This window comes from Coffea arabica, chromosome 8c (genome assembly GCF_036785885.1).
Source record: "Coffea arabica cultivar ET-39 chromosome 8c, Coffea Arabica ET-39 HiFi, whole genome shotgun sequence".
In the NCBI taxonomy this organism is placed as follows: Eukaryota; Viridiplantae; Streptophyta; class Magnoliopsida; order Gentianales; family Rubiaceae; genus Coffea; species Coffea arabica.
In genome coordinates this window covers 2,976,675-2,996,990 of record NC_092325.1, presented here as the reverse complement: position 1 = coordinate 2,996,990, position 20,316 = coordinate 2,976,675, and the positions used below count along the sequence as shown (strand labels likewise).

General features: G+C 37.7%; 1 protein-coding gene across 1 annotated transcript; it reads right to left on the bottom strand.

Annotated features, from left to right (window-relative positions):
- Nucleotides 1-4,550: 4,550 nt before the first annotated feature.
- LOC140013769 (uncharacterized) lies at nucleotides 4,551-6,805 on the bottom strand. Its single transcript, XM_072063862.1, has 2 exons — nucleotides 5,608-6,805; nucleotides 4,551-4,888 (listed from the first exon to the last, which is right to left on the bottom strand). The coding sequence occupies exons 1-2, from the start codon at nucleotides 6,803-6,805 to the stop codon at nucleotides 4,551-4,553; spliced, it is 1,536 nt and encodes a 511-aa protein (XP_071919963.1).
- Nucleotides 6,806-20,316: the final 13,511 nt, after the last annotated feature.

Here is a 20,316-nt window from a genome sequence, read left to right as displayed (position 1 = left end):
TATCACTTGCTCATCTGATTTTTATAATCATAAGCAATAGCCTTAATGCTACATGCATAAAGTTCATACATGAAGAATAGACAGCAATAAGCATCTTTATTGCATGCAAATAAAAAAAAAACCATAAGTTAAGAAAATTTATTGGAATCAAAGGCAAAGTTAAGTTATATGTGATTAATTACAAAATTGCACACCAAAGAATCTTCAATCTTCAGGTTCATTATCATCACACTTACTTTTTATCAAGATATAAAAATAATTAAATCAAAATCAACTATAATCCAATTATGAAATGGCCAAAACTATTCCGATTTGTTAGAAATTAGAATAAAAATTTTACATTAACTTTTTGCATTCCTGATAGGTGCCATTTAACATTTGGAGATAGATATTCGTTAAAGATTCAACAATAAGTTATGGTTGTTCAGAGAAACTTAGAAAAATAAAGTAAAGTGCTTCTTCTAAAATATCTCCAAGAAAAAAATGTGAAAAAAGATTACAATCCATGTTAAGAAAAAAAAAAGAATATAATTCAGAAAAGTAGTCCTACCTTTGGTTGGCCTCATATATTCCTCACCTCAAAGGATCGAATACAGAAGCAAATCTTGTATCTATTTCAAATTGAAAATTTTGTATAATTATTAAAAATGAAAAATCAAATTTAAAAATATACTCAGTTGAATGTTCAACTCATGATGTTATGAAATAGAAAACAATCCAACTCTTTTCAAAAAACCTTGTCGATTATAACTTGCACAAAAACCTGCAATTAAGGGGGGATAAAAGATATCCAGTAAATTCATGGCCAAAATTTGTAGCACTCATAAGGAAAATACAAATACATATATCCACAATTTATTTAAAAAAAAAAGAAATTTGCATCAATTTCTATGATGGCTGAAGAAATTGCAAGCTAACCAGAGCTACTTTTTTTGTCCGTTAATAAGAACTACTCTTTTTTTTCCATTAAGAGCTAGACTTACCATTTGAAGACATTCTATTATGCCTAGAGCAAAATACATCCAAGCAAAGTAATTTCTAATTGGAAAAAAAATTATAGAAAGAATTTCACCAAAGAGATAGAGACTTATACCTGACAAAAATCGAGCAAAGAAGGTGAGTTGCAATGGTTGCAATTCTTGCACCGATCTATTTCTTACCTACATGCAAGTAGGTGGTTCAAATTGAAACAACAACTAATAACTGAAGAATTAAAAAAAATAGAGAGAGAAAGAAAACAGTAGGCATAGTCATCTCAAAAACAAAAAAACATCAACTCATCTACGAAAATAAATAAATAAAAGAATCAACTTATAGAGCAATTTGGTAGAAATCAAACATAAGAACGTAACAAAAGAAAACAATTTTGCTGATTTACATAAAAATCACAAAAAAGAAAAATCAAAAAAGGGAAAAATATCCCAGCAAATCTGATTCCTCAAGCATGCAAATAAAAGAGTTAAACCTAATATATATGTCAATTACTTCTTTAGCTTCAAAATAAGAAAAAGCAGGAAGACAGAGAGCTTATCGAAACAAAAGCACTAAGAAGAACCAAATGACCAGAAGGTTCAAATCATTGGGCATTCTCTCTTATATATAAGAAAATTTTGATTCAAAAAAGTAAACATCACACCATGATGAATTTTTGAAAAAAAGTTGGATGGCCCGAGACAATCGAGACACAAAGTCATCAATGACCATGACGATTAGGGCTAATTCCTCTGATTATTGTTCGGAAAAAAAAATCGCAACAATAACGTTCCGACAAAATTCTTGTAAAAAACTATGTTTGTCGCGCTGACGCAATCCGACAAGAAAGAGAATTTTTTTTTTAGATGTTTGACTGGAAAATCTGCAAAACACTATCGGGCTGAAGTTGCTGGGTTGATTTGGAAGATAGCCCGGCAGCTTTGCAGCTTTTTTTTTTTTTTTTTGTAAACTTTAAGGCTGCTGGCCTTAATAATCCCGACAGCCATGATAAATTTCCAAAAAGTTTGGTCGGATATAGCTTCTTTTTTTTTTTTAACTTCAAGTTAGCCCGATAGCCATTTTTTGAGTGGAATTTTCCTCATCAGTAGTAGTAGTAGCAGCAACTTTGAAATGGTAAAAAGGAAGAAAAAAAAGAGCGACAAGGGGAAAAGATAAGGGTGCTGACGGACATATGAGGAATAAGAGAAAATACACTACTACTGGTCTACTGCTATACCAATATACTCATTTCCCTTCTTTTGTTCAACATAATCTCCTTATATCCCTCTCTCCATTTTTGCCTTTACCGTTTTACCACCTCCGACCTCCTCTCGGTCCTCCTCCTCGTCTCCTCACTCTCACACTCACGCATGCACTCACCGTTCTCTCCACTTCTATCCTACTACATTTTCACCTGTCCGTACAACTTTTTCATTTAAAATTTTTTTAATATAAAAGTTAAAAAGGTTTTTAAATTTTTTTAAGAATCCATAAGTAGTATTAATAGGACAAGTATTGCCCAAAAAAAGAGAAAAAAAAAAGAAACTACTGACTGCCACAGCACTACTCTGTCCCACTACTTACATGTTACAACTTGTATCTGCATTTGCATTTGAGTTTCCCACAAAAAGAGATAACATTTGGATTCGGTTGTTTGCTATGCATTGGGCCATGTAGCCCTTTTTTTTTATAAGGAAATTTTATTAATCAAAGACTGAAAACATAGCCTAGGTTAAAGCAAAAGCCTTAACCCCTAAAAGAAAAACGGAAGTTACAAAAATTCTGCAGATCCAAAGCCAAAAGTCCCCTAGTACGAATCGGCAACTGTGAGCCCTTAGTGAAAATAATTCGAGTAATTGACATGGCCCCATATGCTGCTAGCGAATCCGCCACTGTATTCCCCTCCCGGTAGCAATGACAGAAGCGGTGAGAACTTGGCTCACACATCCGAATAGTACGAACAATAGGCTGAATTCCCGCGGGGACTCCCCATTCCCTCCTTAAACAATTAATCAGAACCAGACAGTCAGATTCAACGATTAACCGAGAGACCCCTACTTGGCGCCCCAATTGAAGCCCCAAGAGGAGAGCGCGAGCCTCCGCCTGCAAAGAGTCCACACCACCAAATGAATCCGCAAAAGCAACAATAAACCTCCCACACGAATCCCTAATCACCCCACCGTCCCGGCTACCACGCTCCGTGACACAACCATCAGTGTTTAACTTGAAGCAGCCCGTCGGAGGGAAAGCCCACCTGACCGCCGTTGCAGTTAAAGCCCTCCGAACCACAGACAGGGCCTCAAGAAGTTCATCCCATTGGTAAGGCACCATAATACCCGAAAAATGGGCTCTGACTAGCATTCTTACCTCATGTACGATAAGAGCCCGAACCTGCGAGCCGACAATCTTGCGACCCTCGAACCTGGACATATTCCTGGCCCGCCATAGAAACCATAATATCAGGATTGGGAGAATACACATTAACCAGCGTATAGTCTTACCTTTCACGGGGAGTAACCACCAAGTGGCGCACCGGGAACGAACCGTGGCAGCCGATGTTGATAGTCCAAGAGAATACTCAAAAAATGCCCATGTCGCAGAGGCTAACTTCCCAGTTTAGAAAACATGTTCCATCGTCTCTAACTGGCCAAGCACACAGCAGTGACATTTAGAAGGACCATGAATTTGAAACTTTTCGAGCACGTCATCCATCGGCAGCTGGCCATTCATTAAACGCCACATAAAGAAAGACAATTTACGCGGGATGAAGGAATGCCAAAAGAAAGAGAAAGCCCAGGAGCGAGCCCTAGCCGGGCGAACAAGTTGATATGCCGACCTAGTCGAGAAAACTCCCGAAGGATCTCGTAACCAAACTAGGGTATATGGATCCAACCCAAAACAGAAAAAGGATCCCTGGGCTGCGTCCCTAATCACTGCGGGCACCGATGCCAAAGCCGAATGATCCCATCTCCCTTCTCGTAAAAAAATCGAAACCTTCGCATCCGACGCCTCCTCAGGAAACCTCCACGCCAAAGGGCCTAGCCCACTCCAGTTATCCCACCAGAAAGCCACCTCCCCTCTCGAGGGATCCCACTGCAACCAATGCTTCATGGTTGTACGGGCGCTAAGCATACGTTTACACGTAGCAGACAATTGAACAGAAAGCGGACCTTGATTTGGATGCAGAGGCCCGAAGTATCTAGCCTCATGAACTGCGCCCAGAGAGATTGCCCATGTCTAAACATCCACCAAAGTTTACAGGAGAAAGCCTCCACAATCGCCTGAAGTGACCGAAAACCAACCCCTCTTTCCTCCACCGGAAAACATAAATTCTCCCACTTCAACCAGTGCCGCTTAGCTCCAAACTCCGACTCACCCCAAAAGAACCTCGCTAAAATCCGCTCCAGATCAGAAATCATCCCCTTTGGGGGCTCTATCACCGCAAGAATATGAATAGGCATGGACGACAATACATGCTTAATCAATAGAGCCCGAGCACTCATAGATAACCACCGACCATGCCAGGAGGCAATCCGTTGGGAAACTTTAGTCAGCAAGTCAGAAAATAAAGCTTTCACTCATCTCCCCCCAAACAACAAGCATCCCAAGTACGTGACCGGTAAAGATCTAGGACAGAAACCAGTGACGTGTGCAATTATCCTCCTGTGAGCTACCGAAGTCTTCTTGCCAACCAAAAAACAGCTCTTCGCCACGTTCACCAGCTGCCCTGACACCTCCTGATAACCCTGTAGCACCTCCCAGACACACCCCAAGGACCGCTTACCACCATTACAGAAAACGATTATGTCATTAGCATAGACCAGATGTGTCAGCGGCGGAGAGTTCCGCGACACCAAGAATGGGACAAACCTCGAGACTCGAGGTAGCTCATTCAAGCGCCTAGACAAAACCTCCGCTGCAATAATAAATAGAGCCGGGGATAAAGGGTCCCCTTGATGCAACCCACGAGAGGATTGGAAGAATCCGCAAGCTTCCCATTAACCAAAATCGAAAAATGACACGACGAGATCAGCCTCCAAACCATGTCAAGCCATTGCTCCCCAAATCCAAACCGTCTCATAACTTGGATTAGGAAATTTCAAGATACCCGATCATACGCCTTGGCCATATCCAATTTGAGTGCAACATTAGATCCCCGCACTTTCTTTCCTAAAGCCGAGCACATCTCTAAGGCCAGCAAAATATTATCCGAGATTTACCGACCCTTTACAAAGCCACTCTGTTGCGGCGAAATTATCTTTGGCAGCACCGCACGCAAACAGCTTGAAAATGATTTTATTGACAAAATTGCACAAGCTAATTGGGCGAAACTCTGAGAAAGAGGAAGCCCCGGGAACTTTGGGAATCAAAGCCAACTATGTAGACGTATAACCCCAGGGCAGCTCCGCTCCTGCAAAAAAATCACCAACCGCCCTGACAATATCCCCCTTCACTATCTCCCAACAAGTCGTGAAAAAAGTCCTCTTGAAGCCATCTGGACCCGAACTACTCTCACCATCCATCTGGAAAACGACTGACCTGATTTCCTCCTCTGTGGGGAACCCTTGAAGACTCACATTATCCTATTCCGTAATAATCGACGGGATCACACTTAGTAGAGAAGGGTCCACCTGCCCTCAAAGAAAGCAACCGCCAAATCCTCAATCCTGCCAGCCTCCTCCGTCCAAACCCCATCACCATCTTTCACCCAATGTATACACGAGCGAGCCCTCCGCTGTTTCACCTGTGCATGGAAAAATTTAGAATTAGCATCCCCCTCCCGAAGCCACCGCAGGCATGACTTTTGACGCCAAAAGGCCGCCTCCGTAAGCAACGATTGCTTGAGTTCATCCTGAGCCTGTACCAGCTGATATAGCCCTTCCTCCGATGGACCCTCCTCTAAAGAGCATTCCAAAGCCGAGACCTTAGCCTCATGCTCCCTCACACGATCAAATATATTCCTAAAAACCTCTTTATTCCATCTGCGCAATGCCTGTTTTACCGCTTTTAGCTTCCTGAGTAGGACTTTAATCGGCCGCCCCTCACCCTCCCCCTCCCATGCCTGCCTAACCACACTCTGGAACTCAGGATGCGATCTCCAAACATCAAGGAATCGAAAACTGGTAGGAACCCAACCCACCGCTATAGAGCAAGAGACTAACAAAGGAGAGTGATCTGAAGCAACCCTACTCAAATGGGCAACCGACGTGGTGACCGCTAGATTCAACCACTCCTGGTTAACGAAAACCCTATCTAAGCGCTTCCAAACCCTGGCTCTGCCCCAACAATTGTTACACCACGTAAACTGGGACCCAGTGAACCCTAAGTCTGTCAAATCAGCATCCTCAACAAAGCCTAGAAAGGAGTCCGACTCCCTCGCACAAAAAGGACGCCCCCCTTTCTTTTCATTGGCACCAGTAATAACATTGAAATCACCTAGAACTATCACTGGTCCCCCTATTGGGCACACCCCCACCAACTGATGCCAGAGCACCTCACACTCGTGGGCAACACAAGAGGCATGAACAAAAACCGCAACAAAGGAACTCCGAAAGGCGGAGTGAGTCACCCGCAATGCCAAAAACTGAGACGAGGCAGCCAACAAGTCGCAACTGAAGTCATGGTCAAACATCACCCACAACCTGCTCTCCTCATTAGAGACAGCCTGGGGGAAACCTAACTTTCGACGAATAATATCAAGACGCACGCGACCCACCTTTGGCTCGCACAAAGCTAACAAAAAGATCTTATACATCCGCTTCAACTTCCTCAACTGAGCTATGGTAAAGGCATTATCCACGCCCCTAACATTCCAGAAGAGGGCTTTAATCATGACCGCGGTCTTAGAAAATAAGGAGGGGGCGAACCACCCTTCTTCCTGTCACGACGACTCACTACCATATGCCAGTTTCCAGAATCCCTCAACCCCTGCTGCGAAACCCCCAAGACCGAACCCGTTTCCACACTCGCCTTACGAGGTGACAAGTTGAGATTCGTGACCATAGCACCCTGTTGATCCCCCACCTCCACCCAAACCTGGTCCACCAAAATTGAGGCTGCTAGACCCTCACTCTCATAGCCCAAAGCTGCCGTGTCCGCCTCCTCAAATACCTCCTCAGGCTCCTGAATCACTTGGTCTGCCAGCGTGTGAATGATAGAATCCGCAGCCGCCTCAATTGCCCCCTCCACCAGTGCCGCAACAGACAGACCATGCTGCTGAAGAAAAACATCACCATCCCGCACTTCCCCTGGTAGCGTCCCAACCTCAGCAGGCCGCGACGCATCCGCGCGCTCCACCTCCAGACATTCAGTAGCAGCACTCTGCAGCATCACAACATCCCCCACCTTATCATGGACAGCACCCTCCAGACCTTGCCCCCCAACCTCAGGCTGCACCGCATCTCCCTCTACCCCGACAACAGCCACACCAGGTTTCTCCGAACCTCGACTGTGCCCCTTTCGAGGAGATGACAGCAGACCCACCTTCCCTAACACCTCCGACACCCCAACAGTTTTTGGCTTAATCTGCACTTTAGAGGAACGCAACTCTAGATGCTTCACATGACACAGACCCTCTTCATGCCCTTGCCGATAGCAATGACCGCAATAGCTGGGCAGCTTCTCAGGGATGAGAGTCTGCCAGAAACTATCCCCATCCCCCATATCAACCCATACCCTTGACGGGAATGACTTCAACAAATCCACTTCAACACATACCCGCGCCACATTTGGGTGAGTAAAGGAGGAAGTAGCCACATCCACAAACAATGGAGTCCCCAAACAAGAATCAATATGAAAAAGACACGGTTTAGTAAACAAATGAATGGGCAGCTTGGATAATCGAAACCACACAGGAACTAAAGACGATTCTCTGTCCACATGGAACTTAGAACTCCACTTGAATACCCTCATTGGACAACCACACACATACCACAAATTCTTTGACCAGACGCGGAGGAAGTCTGCCTCCCCATTAAACTTCAACAGAACATGCCTGGCATCTAAGAGACCAACAGAGACGGAATCTTTTAAGTCAAGGGAAGAGAAGAACTTACGTACTTCGGGGAGCAAAGGTCGCCCTCTGAAAAATTTTCCAACAAGCACGAATCTGAAAGGCGAAACAATAGCTGCAATGTCTGCCACATTGAAAACCACCGCAGGCTCCCCGCGGTGCGTGGACACTGTCGCCTAGACATTCACCACTTCCGTCGGCAACTAGTTCGCAAACAAGACAGAGAAAGACTTCTTCCTGAATGTAGGGGATATTGAAAGTCCCTCACCCGTGGGTGGAGGGGCAGCAGCGGCTGCCATGCCCCAAAGACACGCAGAACCCTAAACTTCTAAAAAAGGAAACCTCGGTAGAGAGAAAAAAGGTCTAGAGCAAATTCCCTCCCTGCTTCTTCGACCGTCTTGTTTTCAACTCTTCTGCATGCAGCCCTTTTTTTTCACTTTTGATGGCCGCCGACAGCCTTGAAATTTTTTTTAAAAAAATAAAATAAAATTCTACATGCTGTCAGCCGACTGCTTTTTTGCAGATTTTCCTGCCCGACAGCCAAACATTTAAAAAAAAACTCTCTAGACATAATTTTGTACCAGAACTCTGTCAGAATGTCATTGTTACGATTTTTTTTTCGAACAATAGTCAGAGGAATTAGCTGCCAATTAAGTAGACACAGATGGGTTTAGGTAGAGAAAACACGTGGAAACAGTAAACTACACTATCCCAATCCCTACCTAAACTTGAATTGTGTCTCCCTTAGACAATAATTCAGGACATCTCCCACCCTTTAAGTTGTAGCCCACTTGCATTGTCCTCCATTCCCATCCATAATAAGGGAACAACATTCAAGGCAGCAAAATAAACGCAAGCTTCTCCTTCCAACCACATGGTAGCATGGGAAGCAACTACAGCAACAAGCAATCCGTTCTTATATTATAACTAGATATATATATATATATATCTTACATATATATATAAAGAACTAAGCTTTCTTCTCCCAGGTTGATCCACGTGGCGGTATCAGGGAGGGAGAATTTTTTTCTTCCGTTTATGTCTCAGAAACCGTGATTATTTCTCCAAATAGTATATCACTGTTGAGGTCAGTTTTGTCTTTTCACATAAAATTACTACCTTGCCCAGATAAAAATAACTAGCCCCAAAACAGTAACGAACTGTTGAGGACTATTTGTGACTTTTTGCGAATGGCCTTTTGCTTTATTTCTGTCTTTCCCGTCCCTCTTTTCCCTGACCAAAGAAAGCAGTCATTGGCATTAGTTCTACTTTGGTTCTCCTTTGTCTCTGTTGTGGAAGACAAGCCAAAAGGTCAAACAAAAAAATAGAAGTGCACCGATGTAGCAGGAAAGCAAAACACTTCCTTTCCACTTCATTTTACAACTTTAGCCCATCATTTTACAACATAGCTGTCTGAACCTCTCCTTGATGCAATCATGCCACAGATGATCCAAAAAAGACATGGCATTTGGCATCACTTGCTGGAGCAAAGGAAAGGCTTCACTTGTTCTCGGCAAACTTGTTAGATGAGGGATCCTTTGATGCAATAGTTGAGGGATGTGAAGGTGTTTTCCATACAGCATCTCCAATTCAACTTTCAGTTAGCAATCCAGAGGTGCATTTTCTTTACCAAACTGGAAATTTTTTATTGTCAATAAAACTTGCTTTCTATTCAACGGAATTTGAAATTCTTGACATGGTTTGTAGAATATCTAATTTTACTACTACTACTTTTTTTTTTACTATATTCTTCTATTGCCGGCCAATATTTCATTTCTACTTGCTTTTTTGGATGATATATATTCCTTTGGACTTTGATTTAGATGATGTTAAAGCATCAATACTGACTACAAATAGGGAGTTTCTTATTTCCAATTCTAGGGCTTTATGATGTGTTTCGATTTCTCTTTTATTATGAAAAATGGAAGAGAGTAATATAGTTTCCAGCGTACCATCACCTTCTTCCTCTGTACCATCACTTTCTGCTTCTTTTGACTTTTAGCCTACCATCTTTCCGCTTCATTCCTGTTTCTTTCTCGTCTATTTCTTTCTCCTTCCTCTGTACTAGCATGGACCTTGTGATCATTCCTGCTGGAGTTCCTAGGAAACCAGGAATGACTAGAGATGATCTTTTCAATATCAATCCTATAATTGTTAAGACTCTGTGTGAAGGAATTTCAAAGTGTTGTCCGAAAGCCATCGTCCACTTAATGGGTATCCCTGTTGCCATGGAAGCAATCATTCTACTGAAGGCCAGTTTTACATTTTCTTCTCTGTTGTACAAATGTTCCTTTTCTTTCATGTGAAAGAATAACATTCTAAGCAGAAGATGAATAAATGTAATCCCCAGAAACTGGTATCTTCATTGTAAAGGTGTATGAATTTTATACTTTTTAAATGGAAAGAATATATTATGTTATTTCATTTAAGAAGTAAGGTTCTACCTTTGCTTCTTTATTCTTACTCTTATTGATTAAACATTTACAAATGCAACATATTATAGGATCTTTTGAACATTTACAGATGCAACATAGACTACATAGTATAGAATATTTTGATTTTTGTTGGAGAGATGCTACTGCTAGAAAGCAATAATTTACGAACTTAATATTTTCCGCATCTTTCCAGTAAACGTATGAATAATCCCCAAGGCATGCTATGTTTACAACCTGATGACCAATGATGCAAACAATCCACAAAAGTTTTTCAATTATACCACAAAATCATTGAACTTAATAAAATTTTCTACGAGAATCTCTAATATCAGATTTCTTTTCCGCTAAAACTTTAATCCTCTAGCCTAAAAGTGCTGATTAAAAAATTTTTAAATTTCAAAAGAAAAAAAGAACAGCAAATAAGAATAGTATTTAGGTTGGTATTTCAATTAATAAAAAATAAAAAAAATGTTCATATCTAATATTGTTAGGACCAACATTTCTTCAATTTTAATAGGTGGGCATGAGCTGTGCTAAGCACCATATTACATTATATACATCTACATATGAACTGGCACTACTTACAATTTAGGTGCTCTGAATTATATTTTCTACACAATAGGTTGGGAATTAGTTGTGCTATTGGATTTAGATGAATGATTATTTAGTCTGATGAGAATTTTGAACCTTTTCAAATGGGTAATTTTTTTCTAATTTAGAATAAGGATTAGATACAATTGTGCCCAAGTTTAAAAATAAGAGTGGTAAGAAATTTTTCAGTATTTGTTACAACAGATTGGGCATTGGCACAGCCAGAACGATTCTAGTATATATATATATATATATATATATATATATATATATGAAGGGGTTTTTTTTTTGGTTGGATTTGGAATAAAAGGGTTGGTTAATCTTATCATTCATGAAACTTAAATTATGATTCTAGATAAAAACGAAGTACTACTAGCCTTTCTAGATGGAAAACTATAGAACATTTGACCCTAATTAAATTTTAATAATAGTGCAAAACCCAAATGCTAAGAATAGCCTTGGGCATTATTCATTACTTTATGTATTCCTTTTGTTTTCTTCATATCTAAACTAGAATTTTGCTCGGACATTAGCACAGTCTTTTTTTTTATTTATTATAAATTTATACAAATATTAATAATTTAAATATAAAAATTAATAACATTTCTACATGTTCATCCACATTAATTTTAAAAAATTAATGTATTTTAAATGTTCAATTGTTTATTAATTTTTAAAAAATTTTTATTTATATGAATTTATACAAATATCAATAATTTAAATATAAAAATTAACAATAGTTTTACATGTTCATTCATGTTAATTTTAAAAAATTAATGTATATTAAATGTTCAATTATTTACTAATTTTTAAAAAATTTGTTTACATATTTTTACTATAATATGATAATACAAATCAAATAATGTACCCCATATCAAAAATTTGGTAGATACTATTTTTTTTATAAATATTCTTTTAGATAATATAAACTTTTATAATGACCATAAACCTAGAATCATATATTCATATTTAATTAAGTAGAAAAAGATCTAGCGATCCATTTTTCTTCGTTAATAAATATTCAGTTTCCAATAATATTAATAAATCTATTAGTGTATTCTTTTTTTATGCTAAGTTAATTCAAAATTAAGAGAAAAGATGATAAACAATTTGAATACCAATAAATGATATGGTTGTGAAAATGAAGTAATTTGTGGAATATGTAAGATTTTAATAATTGTGATTTAAAAAAGTTTTACTATACTTCTACATAATAATTTGGTAGAATGTGTATATCATTAAGATAAGATTATGGTGGTGAAAGGAAGTAAATTATGGGAATGTAAGACTTTAACAATTGTAATTTAAAAAGATTTTACTATACTTGTATGTAATAAGTAGTAGAAAGCAGATATCATTAATATAAGATTAGTTATTTTTTTAAACTATTTTAAAATTAAAGATAATTTTTAAACATAGACTATAATCATTGTAATAATTTGATAAAAAGCAACTATGATGAATATAAGTTATTTTAAAATTAGAGATAATTTTTAAACATATAACATAGTCCAAATAGGATTAGTATGGATAAAATCCAAATGACCCGTAATCCATTAATTCTCTTCAACCAAGCATACCACGTAGGAGTGAGAACACTATAATTAAAATAGTTACTTTCATATATATATGTAACTACTATATACATGTATATATATGTTTGTGTGTGTAGTAGTTAGGAGTGCTATAATATATTGTCAGTTTTTTGTTTGCATTTTCTAATGCCAATACTTGCAACCATTGTGTTCAATTCTCATTTTATATGGTTTTCATATTATGGGAGGTAAAATTAAATATATTGTAAAAATGTTAAACCAAATTAAAGGTTGTGATTTTATTTTGCTTCAAATTTTATCTTTTCAATTTTATTTTGAAACTACAAATATAAGTACATTTTAAAAGTGTAAAACCAAAATACAAGTTATGAAAATTTTTTACTTCAAATGTTAACTCCTCAATTTGGATTTTTTTTTTTTTAGTGTGAGTAGGATGGCTCGTACCCGAGCCTCGGAAATTTCTCTCGTACACTTTCCCCCTCTAAACTACCCAACCCATTTCTCTTTCCTCATTTTGGAGGTTGAATATGGATTCAACGACGAAATTTCTACTTTGAAAATTTGGAATCGTTCAATTCAAATTTTCTCTCATGTGTGGTCAATTCAAAATTAATATAAAAAATAACTAAATTTGGTGCTTTTTATACTTTCATATTGAATTTTCAATATTATATTTTACTTGCAATATTTACTTTATAGTAGTGTAACATTGACTATATGTTAAGTTATTTTTTCAGTAAAAAATAGAGAAAATGGGAATCTCGAACCAATTGAGGTGGGAAACGCCAATCGTAATTACTACTATTTTAAAAAAAAAATCCCAACATAAACACACAATAGTATATACATATGTGTATATGTAATTCTTATAAGAGAAAACTATAGATTTCTGATAGTATAATATATTTCAAATGAACAACTCTAATATTACTTTATTCTGGTTTGGACGGGTAGAAGAAGAAGAGAGGAATATGGAAAAAGAAAATTGAGAAGATTGGCCTTGTGAGATAGAGGTTCAGAGGCTATCCAAGGGGTTTGGGAAAATGATGAAAAGAAAGGGATAAAAAATTAGAGGTGGGGATAGGAAGCTAGAGGAAAGGGAAAGAAAATACTAATGAATTAAAGAATAGTGGAAAAAGATGAAGAATAAAGGTGAACTACAATGTTGGGCGGAGAAAAGAATAAAAAAGAAGGGAATTGTGGGGATATGATAGGAGTGACAAAGAATGACAGGAAGAATAGCACATTAGTAAGAGATGTGAAGGTCACACGATGCAGCAAATAACCAGTTGGCAAGTAAGAGAGGATGAAAAGAGTAATAAATTTTAATGATTTAAAAAGTTTTAAAAACACAACTTACAAAGGTCTTTTTAACATATATTATAGTTTATGAAAAACACTATTTTATAAACACTTGACAATTTTAGGGGTACAAGATAGGAGAAAAAAATTTCTAAAATCGGGGAAAATGAATTAGTTATAATTTATAATTTTTATACGATAAATATTGATGCATGGGTATAAATTTTGATATATGGACATAAATTGTAATCAATATCATAAACTTAATATAATTTTTTTAACCTTTTTCATATACTTAATTCTGTATCACAAAATGTACTAATATATATTATTATTTTGAATTAAAATATAAACCCGTGCATTCTGCATAGAATGCGCTTGGTAGGAATTTGTAGAAGTGGTTTGTTGTTGTTGACTGACCATTCTTCTTCATCTGTGATGCCGACCGGATTCAACTCTGGACAGTCTACTGCGGTCTCTTTTTGCAGGTTCGTTCAAAGTTGTTGGCTCCACTCTCATAGCCCCTCACCTCACCGTTTCTGTCATAAAGATGAAGCCATAGGCCGAAAACTTTTTCAAGGTTTAGCCTTTCATAAAGGGATTTTCAAGGGTTGGTTAATCTGACAGTGGTGTAGCAGTTACTATTAAATTCACTTGAAATTGGTAGATCATTTGACATAAATTGAGTCGCATCAATGCTAAAAAAGTAATATGGCACTGTATGGGGCGGCTTCGGCTTTGGTGACTGAACAAAAATGACGAAAATTCCCCAATCGCACCATTCAAGGTTTTGCCTTTCATAAAGGGATTTTCTTAGCCACTGACGGAAGGATAAAAAGGGAGAATGCTTTGCTGGAATATTGGAATGGAAGAGACCAGAGAGAAAACAAGACTTTTAGCCTCATTTCACTGGGGCGCACACGGCTCCCATGACTGAAACAAAAATTAACGTTTTTCAAATTCTGGTCCAAACTTGTTTGGCGAGAGTGATTGAAATGCTTGAGGTAGGCATATATCCCTTTCCATATATATATATATATACACACACGCACACACATTACACACACACACTACTTTCTTGGTAGGGTAGGGGAAATCGTTAGTATGTATTCGGTCGGTGGCATGCCAATGAAGAGATTCGAGATGATTTCGATAAAATTTGTAAAACGACATTTCCTCGTCAAATGTTGGTTCTTTCATCAGCAGGATGGCGTCACCATTACGATGGCGCGATTTGGTGATAATGAACACCTATAGGCTAAAAAGCCGCTGTGGGAGAGAGACGGTCTGCCTTGGCATTGACTAAGAAATTTGTCTTCGGGGCAGGAAAAGACGGTGACGGATGGCAATTTGCATGATGACACGACTCACGAGGAGTCCTGAGATATTTTCAGTACTGCGATGTTTTACGAGTAATAATAATAAGGATCTTGGACGCAATTTTAACTCATTCAGACACTAACAAGATTGCAATCCCAAAAACCGAAAGTCATCGGGATGACATTATTGAATCCGATCCTCCCCAACTTGTTCTCTCTTTGCCCTCGTGAAAGACTGGATGGTCATTGATTGGTTGTGAATTATCCGGTCTTGAAATCGTGGGATTTGATGTATCCGACAAATAGATAACTTTGGTACAAATTACAGAATTCATAAAATAAATGTTTAAAAGTAAAATACCCGTAAAGAATCGGTACTTTAAATGAATAATGCGTGTTTGTCCATAAATTATACTCCTTAAAGTTTATTAATTGTTAATTAATTTATAATACTTTGTCATTCATTGGACATGTAGCACAAAGGACAAATCTGGTACAAAATTCTAATTTCACTCTCTAAAACAATATTTTAATCGTTTGGACTAAATTTGCAAAGGATTAGTAATCTCAGGGAGGTCAGTGTAATTTTTCAAACCACAGAGGAGGTCAGTGCAAATGTCAGAAACCTCAGGGGAGGTTTCTGCAATTATCCCTATAAATTACCAGGCCAATAAATTGCGATGACGGTGGACAAATGGCGACAGGGCATGGTGATCACTGTCTGCCGTGGCATTGACTAGGAAATTTGTCTTCAGGGAAGGAAAAGACGGTGACGGATGGCAATTTGCATGATGACACGACTCACGAGGAGTCCTGTCAGTATATTTTGAGATGTTTTATACAAGTAGTAATAATAAGGATCTTGGACGCAATTTCAACTCACTCAGACACTAACAAGATTGCAATCCCAAATACCGAAAATCATCGGATGACATTATTGAATCCGATCCTCCCCAACTTGTTCTCTCTTTGCCCTCGTGAAAGACTGGATGGTCATTGATTGGTTGTGAATTATCCCGTCTTGAAATCGTGGGATTTGATGTATCCGACAAATAGATAACCTTTCGTAGGTTGATATTTGATTGATAACAATAATAAGTGAGAAGCATGCCTGCTGTCAAAAGGGATGAGGTTGTTGTGAAACTAATACAAAAAACTCCCAAAAGTAGGGATTGGAATAGTAGAGTAAGAAAAAAGAAAGATAGAATTATTATATTTACTGATCAAAGTACTTCCAAGTCTCAAGGTTACCAAGGTTACAAATGAAGTAGGATACACCCCTATATATAGGTGATCCAATATCAAAGGTACATGAATCCTATTAAATACAAATACATGAATTAGTACATCAAATACATCCATAAATGAGTTCATCCAATGTACCAATGAATCTAGGGAGAATACATGTGACTATCATCTTGAGAATACAAACGAACATCTTCATCTTGTAATCCTTTTTGAGAATATCAACGGATATCCACATCTTATCATTATTTCATAACACTCCCCCTTGGATGTCCATGACACAAAGAATATGCCTCGTTAAAACCTTACTAGGGAAAAATCCTGTGGGACAAAAACCCTAGTGAAGGAAAAAGAGTACACTATTCTTGTGTAATAAATTCTCCCCCCGATACAAACATTATATGAGATCTTTAAGCCGATGCATACCAATATTCTTTACCAGTTTCCCAAACGTAGCAGTCGGCAAAGCCTTGGTAAACAAATTTGTCAAATTATTATCCGATCGGATTTGTAGCACATCAATCTCACCATTCTTCTGCAAATCATGAGTAAAGAAAAATTTCGGTGAAATGTGTTTCGTCCTATCTCCCTTAATATATCCTCCTTTTAATTGAGTTATACAAGCTGCATTATCTTCATATAAAATGGTTGGAGGAATTTTCTTCTCAGAGGATAACCCACAACTCTTCCGGATGTAATGGGTCATTGATCTTAGCCAAATGCATTCTCGACTGACTTCATGAATTGCTATTATTTCAGCATGATTTGATGAAGTGACAGTTAAGGATTGTTTTGTAGAACGCCAAGAAATGGCTGTTCCGCCACAAGTAAAGAGATAGCCAGTCTGAGATCGTGCTTTCTGTGGGTCAGACAAATACCCAGCATCAGCATATCCAAGCAACTAATGTTTAGATTTATTTGAATAAAACAAACCAAAATCAATTGTTCCTTGGAGATAACGAAAAATGTGTTTAATACCATTTCAATGTCGTTTTGTAGGCGAGGAACTAAATCTTGCTAATAAATTCACAGCAAATGATATATCTGACCTTGTACAATTAGCAAGATACATAAGCGCACCAATTACACTGAGATATGGTACTTCTGAACCAAATATCTCTTCATATTCCTCTGGTGGCCTAAAGGGATCCTTATAAGGATCCAATGATCTGACGATCATTGGGGTACTTAATGTATGTGCTTTATCCATACGGAACCATTTTAATACCTTCTGAGTATAAGCAGTTTGGTGAACAAAAATGCCACCTTCTAAATGCTCAATTTGTAAATCAAGACAGAATTTTGTCTTTCCAAAATCTTTGATCTCAAATTCTTTCTTCAAATATTCGACATCCTTTTGGATCTCTTCAGGAGTTCCAATCAAATTGAGATCATTAACATATATCGCAATAATCACAAAATTTGACCCATTTTTCTTGATAAAAACACATGGACATATTGGGTCATTGGTATAACCTTCTTTAGTTAAGCACTCATTGAGGCAGTTATACCACATACGTCCAAATTACTTGAGCCCATACAAAGACTTTTGTATTCTAATAGAATACACATATCTAGGATTTGATTTACATGCTTCAGGCATGTTGAATCCTTTAGGGATTCTCATGTAAATATTATTGTCAAGATTCCCATACAAATAAGTAGTGACAACGTCCATCAAACGTATATCAAGTTTTTCATGCACTGCAATATTCACAAGATATCTAAATATGATCGTATTCACTACAGGTGAATACATTTCATCATAATCAAATCCAGGCTTTTGTGAAAAATCTTGGGCTACAAGTCTTGCTTTATATCTCACTGTTTCATTCTTTTCATTCCTTTTTCTCACAAAAATCCATTTATATCCAACTGGTTTTACACTTTCAGGTGTTTGGACTACAGGTCCAAAAACATTCCTTTTAGCCAGTGAATTTAATTCAGATTGTATCGCATCTTTCCATTTTGGCCAATCATTTCTATGCCGACATTCATCAATCGATCTGGGCTCATGATCCTCGTCATCTATCATAATATCAAGTGCTACTTTATATGCAAAAGTACTATCAACAATTATTTCTCTTCGGTTCCAACTTTTTCTTGTAGTGACAAAGTTTATTGAATTTTCTATAATTTCATTCTCTTTAGGAGTTGGCTCTTTGAGAGCTGGATTTTCAGGAGCGACCTCTTCAGGAGGTTGAATTGTGTCACTAATTATTGATTCATTTGATCCTCTTTTCTTTCGAGAATTTTTATCTTTGGAACCAAGAAGTCTTCCACCCTTCAGGCGTGCTTTGGGTTCATTAGCACTTGTGATTTTTCCTTCAGGGACATTTAGTTTAATCGGAACATTTTCAGCAGGAATATGTGATTTGGTGACTCTTCTGGAGTCACTAAATGCATCCGGCAATTGATTTGCAATATTTTACAAATGTATGATCCTTTGAACTTCTAATTCACATTCTTTTGTACGAGAATCCAGGAAATCTAATGAGATTTTCCAAATGATTTCCTTTTTCGGGATTTCCTTTTCCGAAAATTTCTTTTTCGGTTGATCTGTTCCTCCCCCCTAATGTCGGGAAATGTGATTCATCAAAATGACAATATGCAAATCTTGCAGTGAATAAATCACCTGTCAATGGCTCAATATATGTAATAATAGAAGGTGATTCATACCCGACTTATATTCCCAACCGTCTTTGGGGGCCCAATTTACGACGTTGGGGCGGTGCAATAGGAACATAAACCACAACCCAAATATTCGTAAATGAGAAATATTTGGTTTAAAACCAAATACTAATTGTAAGGGGGAATAATTATGATAACCAGTCGGCCTGATTCTCACAAGTGTTGCTGCATGCAATATAGCATGTCCCCAAGCAGATAAGGGAAGTTTAGACCTCATCAACAATGGTCTAGCAATTAATTGTAGCCTTTTAATAAATGATTCGGCTAAACCATTTTGTGTGTGAACATAGGCTACAGGATGTTCAACAGTTATCCCAATGGACATGCAATACTCGTCAAAAAATATTCACCAGCATTATTTAAACGAATTCTTTTAATAGGATAATCAGGAAACTGTGCTCGTAATTTAATTATCTGAGCAAGCAATCTCGCAAACGCTATGTTGCGAGTAGATAACAAACATACATGTGACTATCTAGTTGATGCATGAATTAGCACCATAAAATATCGAAATGGTCCATATGGTGGATCTACAGGTCCACATATATCACCATGAATTCGTTCTAGAAATGTTGGAGATTCAGTCCCAACTTTAGCTGGTGATGGTCTAACAATTAATTTTCCTTGAGAACAGGCAACACAGGAGAATTCATTTGATTTCAATACCTTTTGATTTTTCAGTGAATGTCCATGCGAATTCTCAATAATTCGTCTCATCATAATGGACCCAGGATGTCCGAGACGATCATGCCAAATAATAAAATCATTGGGATGAGCAGACTTCTGGTCTGCTAGGTGATGAATTTCAATATCACTTATCTGTGCATAATATAAGCCAGAAGAAAGGGAAGGCAATTTTTCTAATACACATTTTCCTCCAGAAATGGTATTTGTAATTAATAAAAATTCACCATTTGTCTCATTCATTGTCTCGATGTGATATCCATTATCGCGGATATCTTTAAAACTCAACAAGTTTCTCCGAGACTTGGGAGAGAGTAGTGCATTATTTATGATAATTTTAGTTCCTTCAGGGAGAAATAGAGTGGCTCTTCCGGAACCCTCATTAATTTTGCACTACCACAGATGGTATTAATATTTATCTCTCCCATTGTTAAATAAGAAAAATATTTTTTATTTTTCAATATGGTGTGCGTAGAAGCACTATCAACGAGACAAATGTTATCATCATC

Bases quoted from the DNA above. Each gene is read 5' to 3' on its own strand.
- LOC140013769 (XM_072063862.1), bottom strand. From the start codon at position 6,805: ATGATTAAAGCCCTCTTCTGGAATGTTAGGGGCGTGGATAATGCCTTT. The intron at 4,889-5,607 runs GCAGGTGGACCC...TTATTATTGCAG, and splicing joins GGCGGTTGCTTTCTTTGAGG to CGGAGGTTTTGTCTAGGCGC.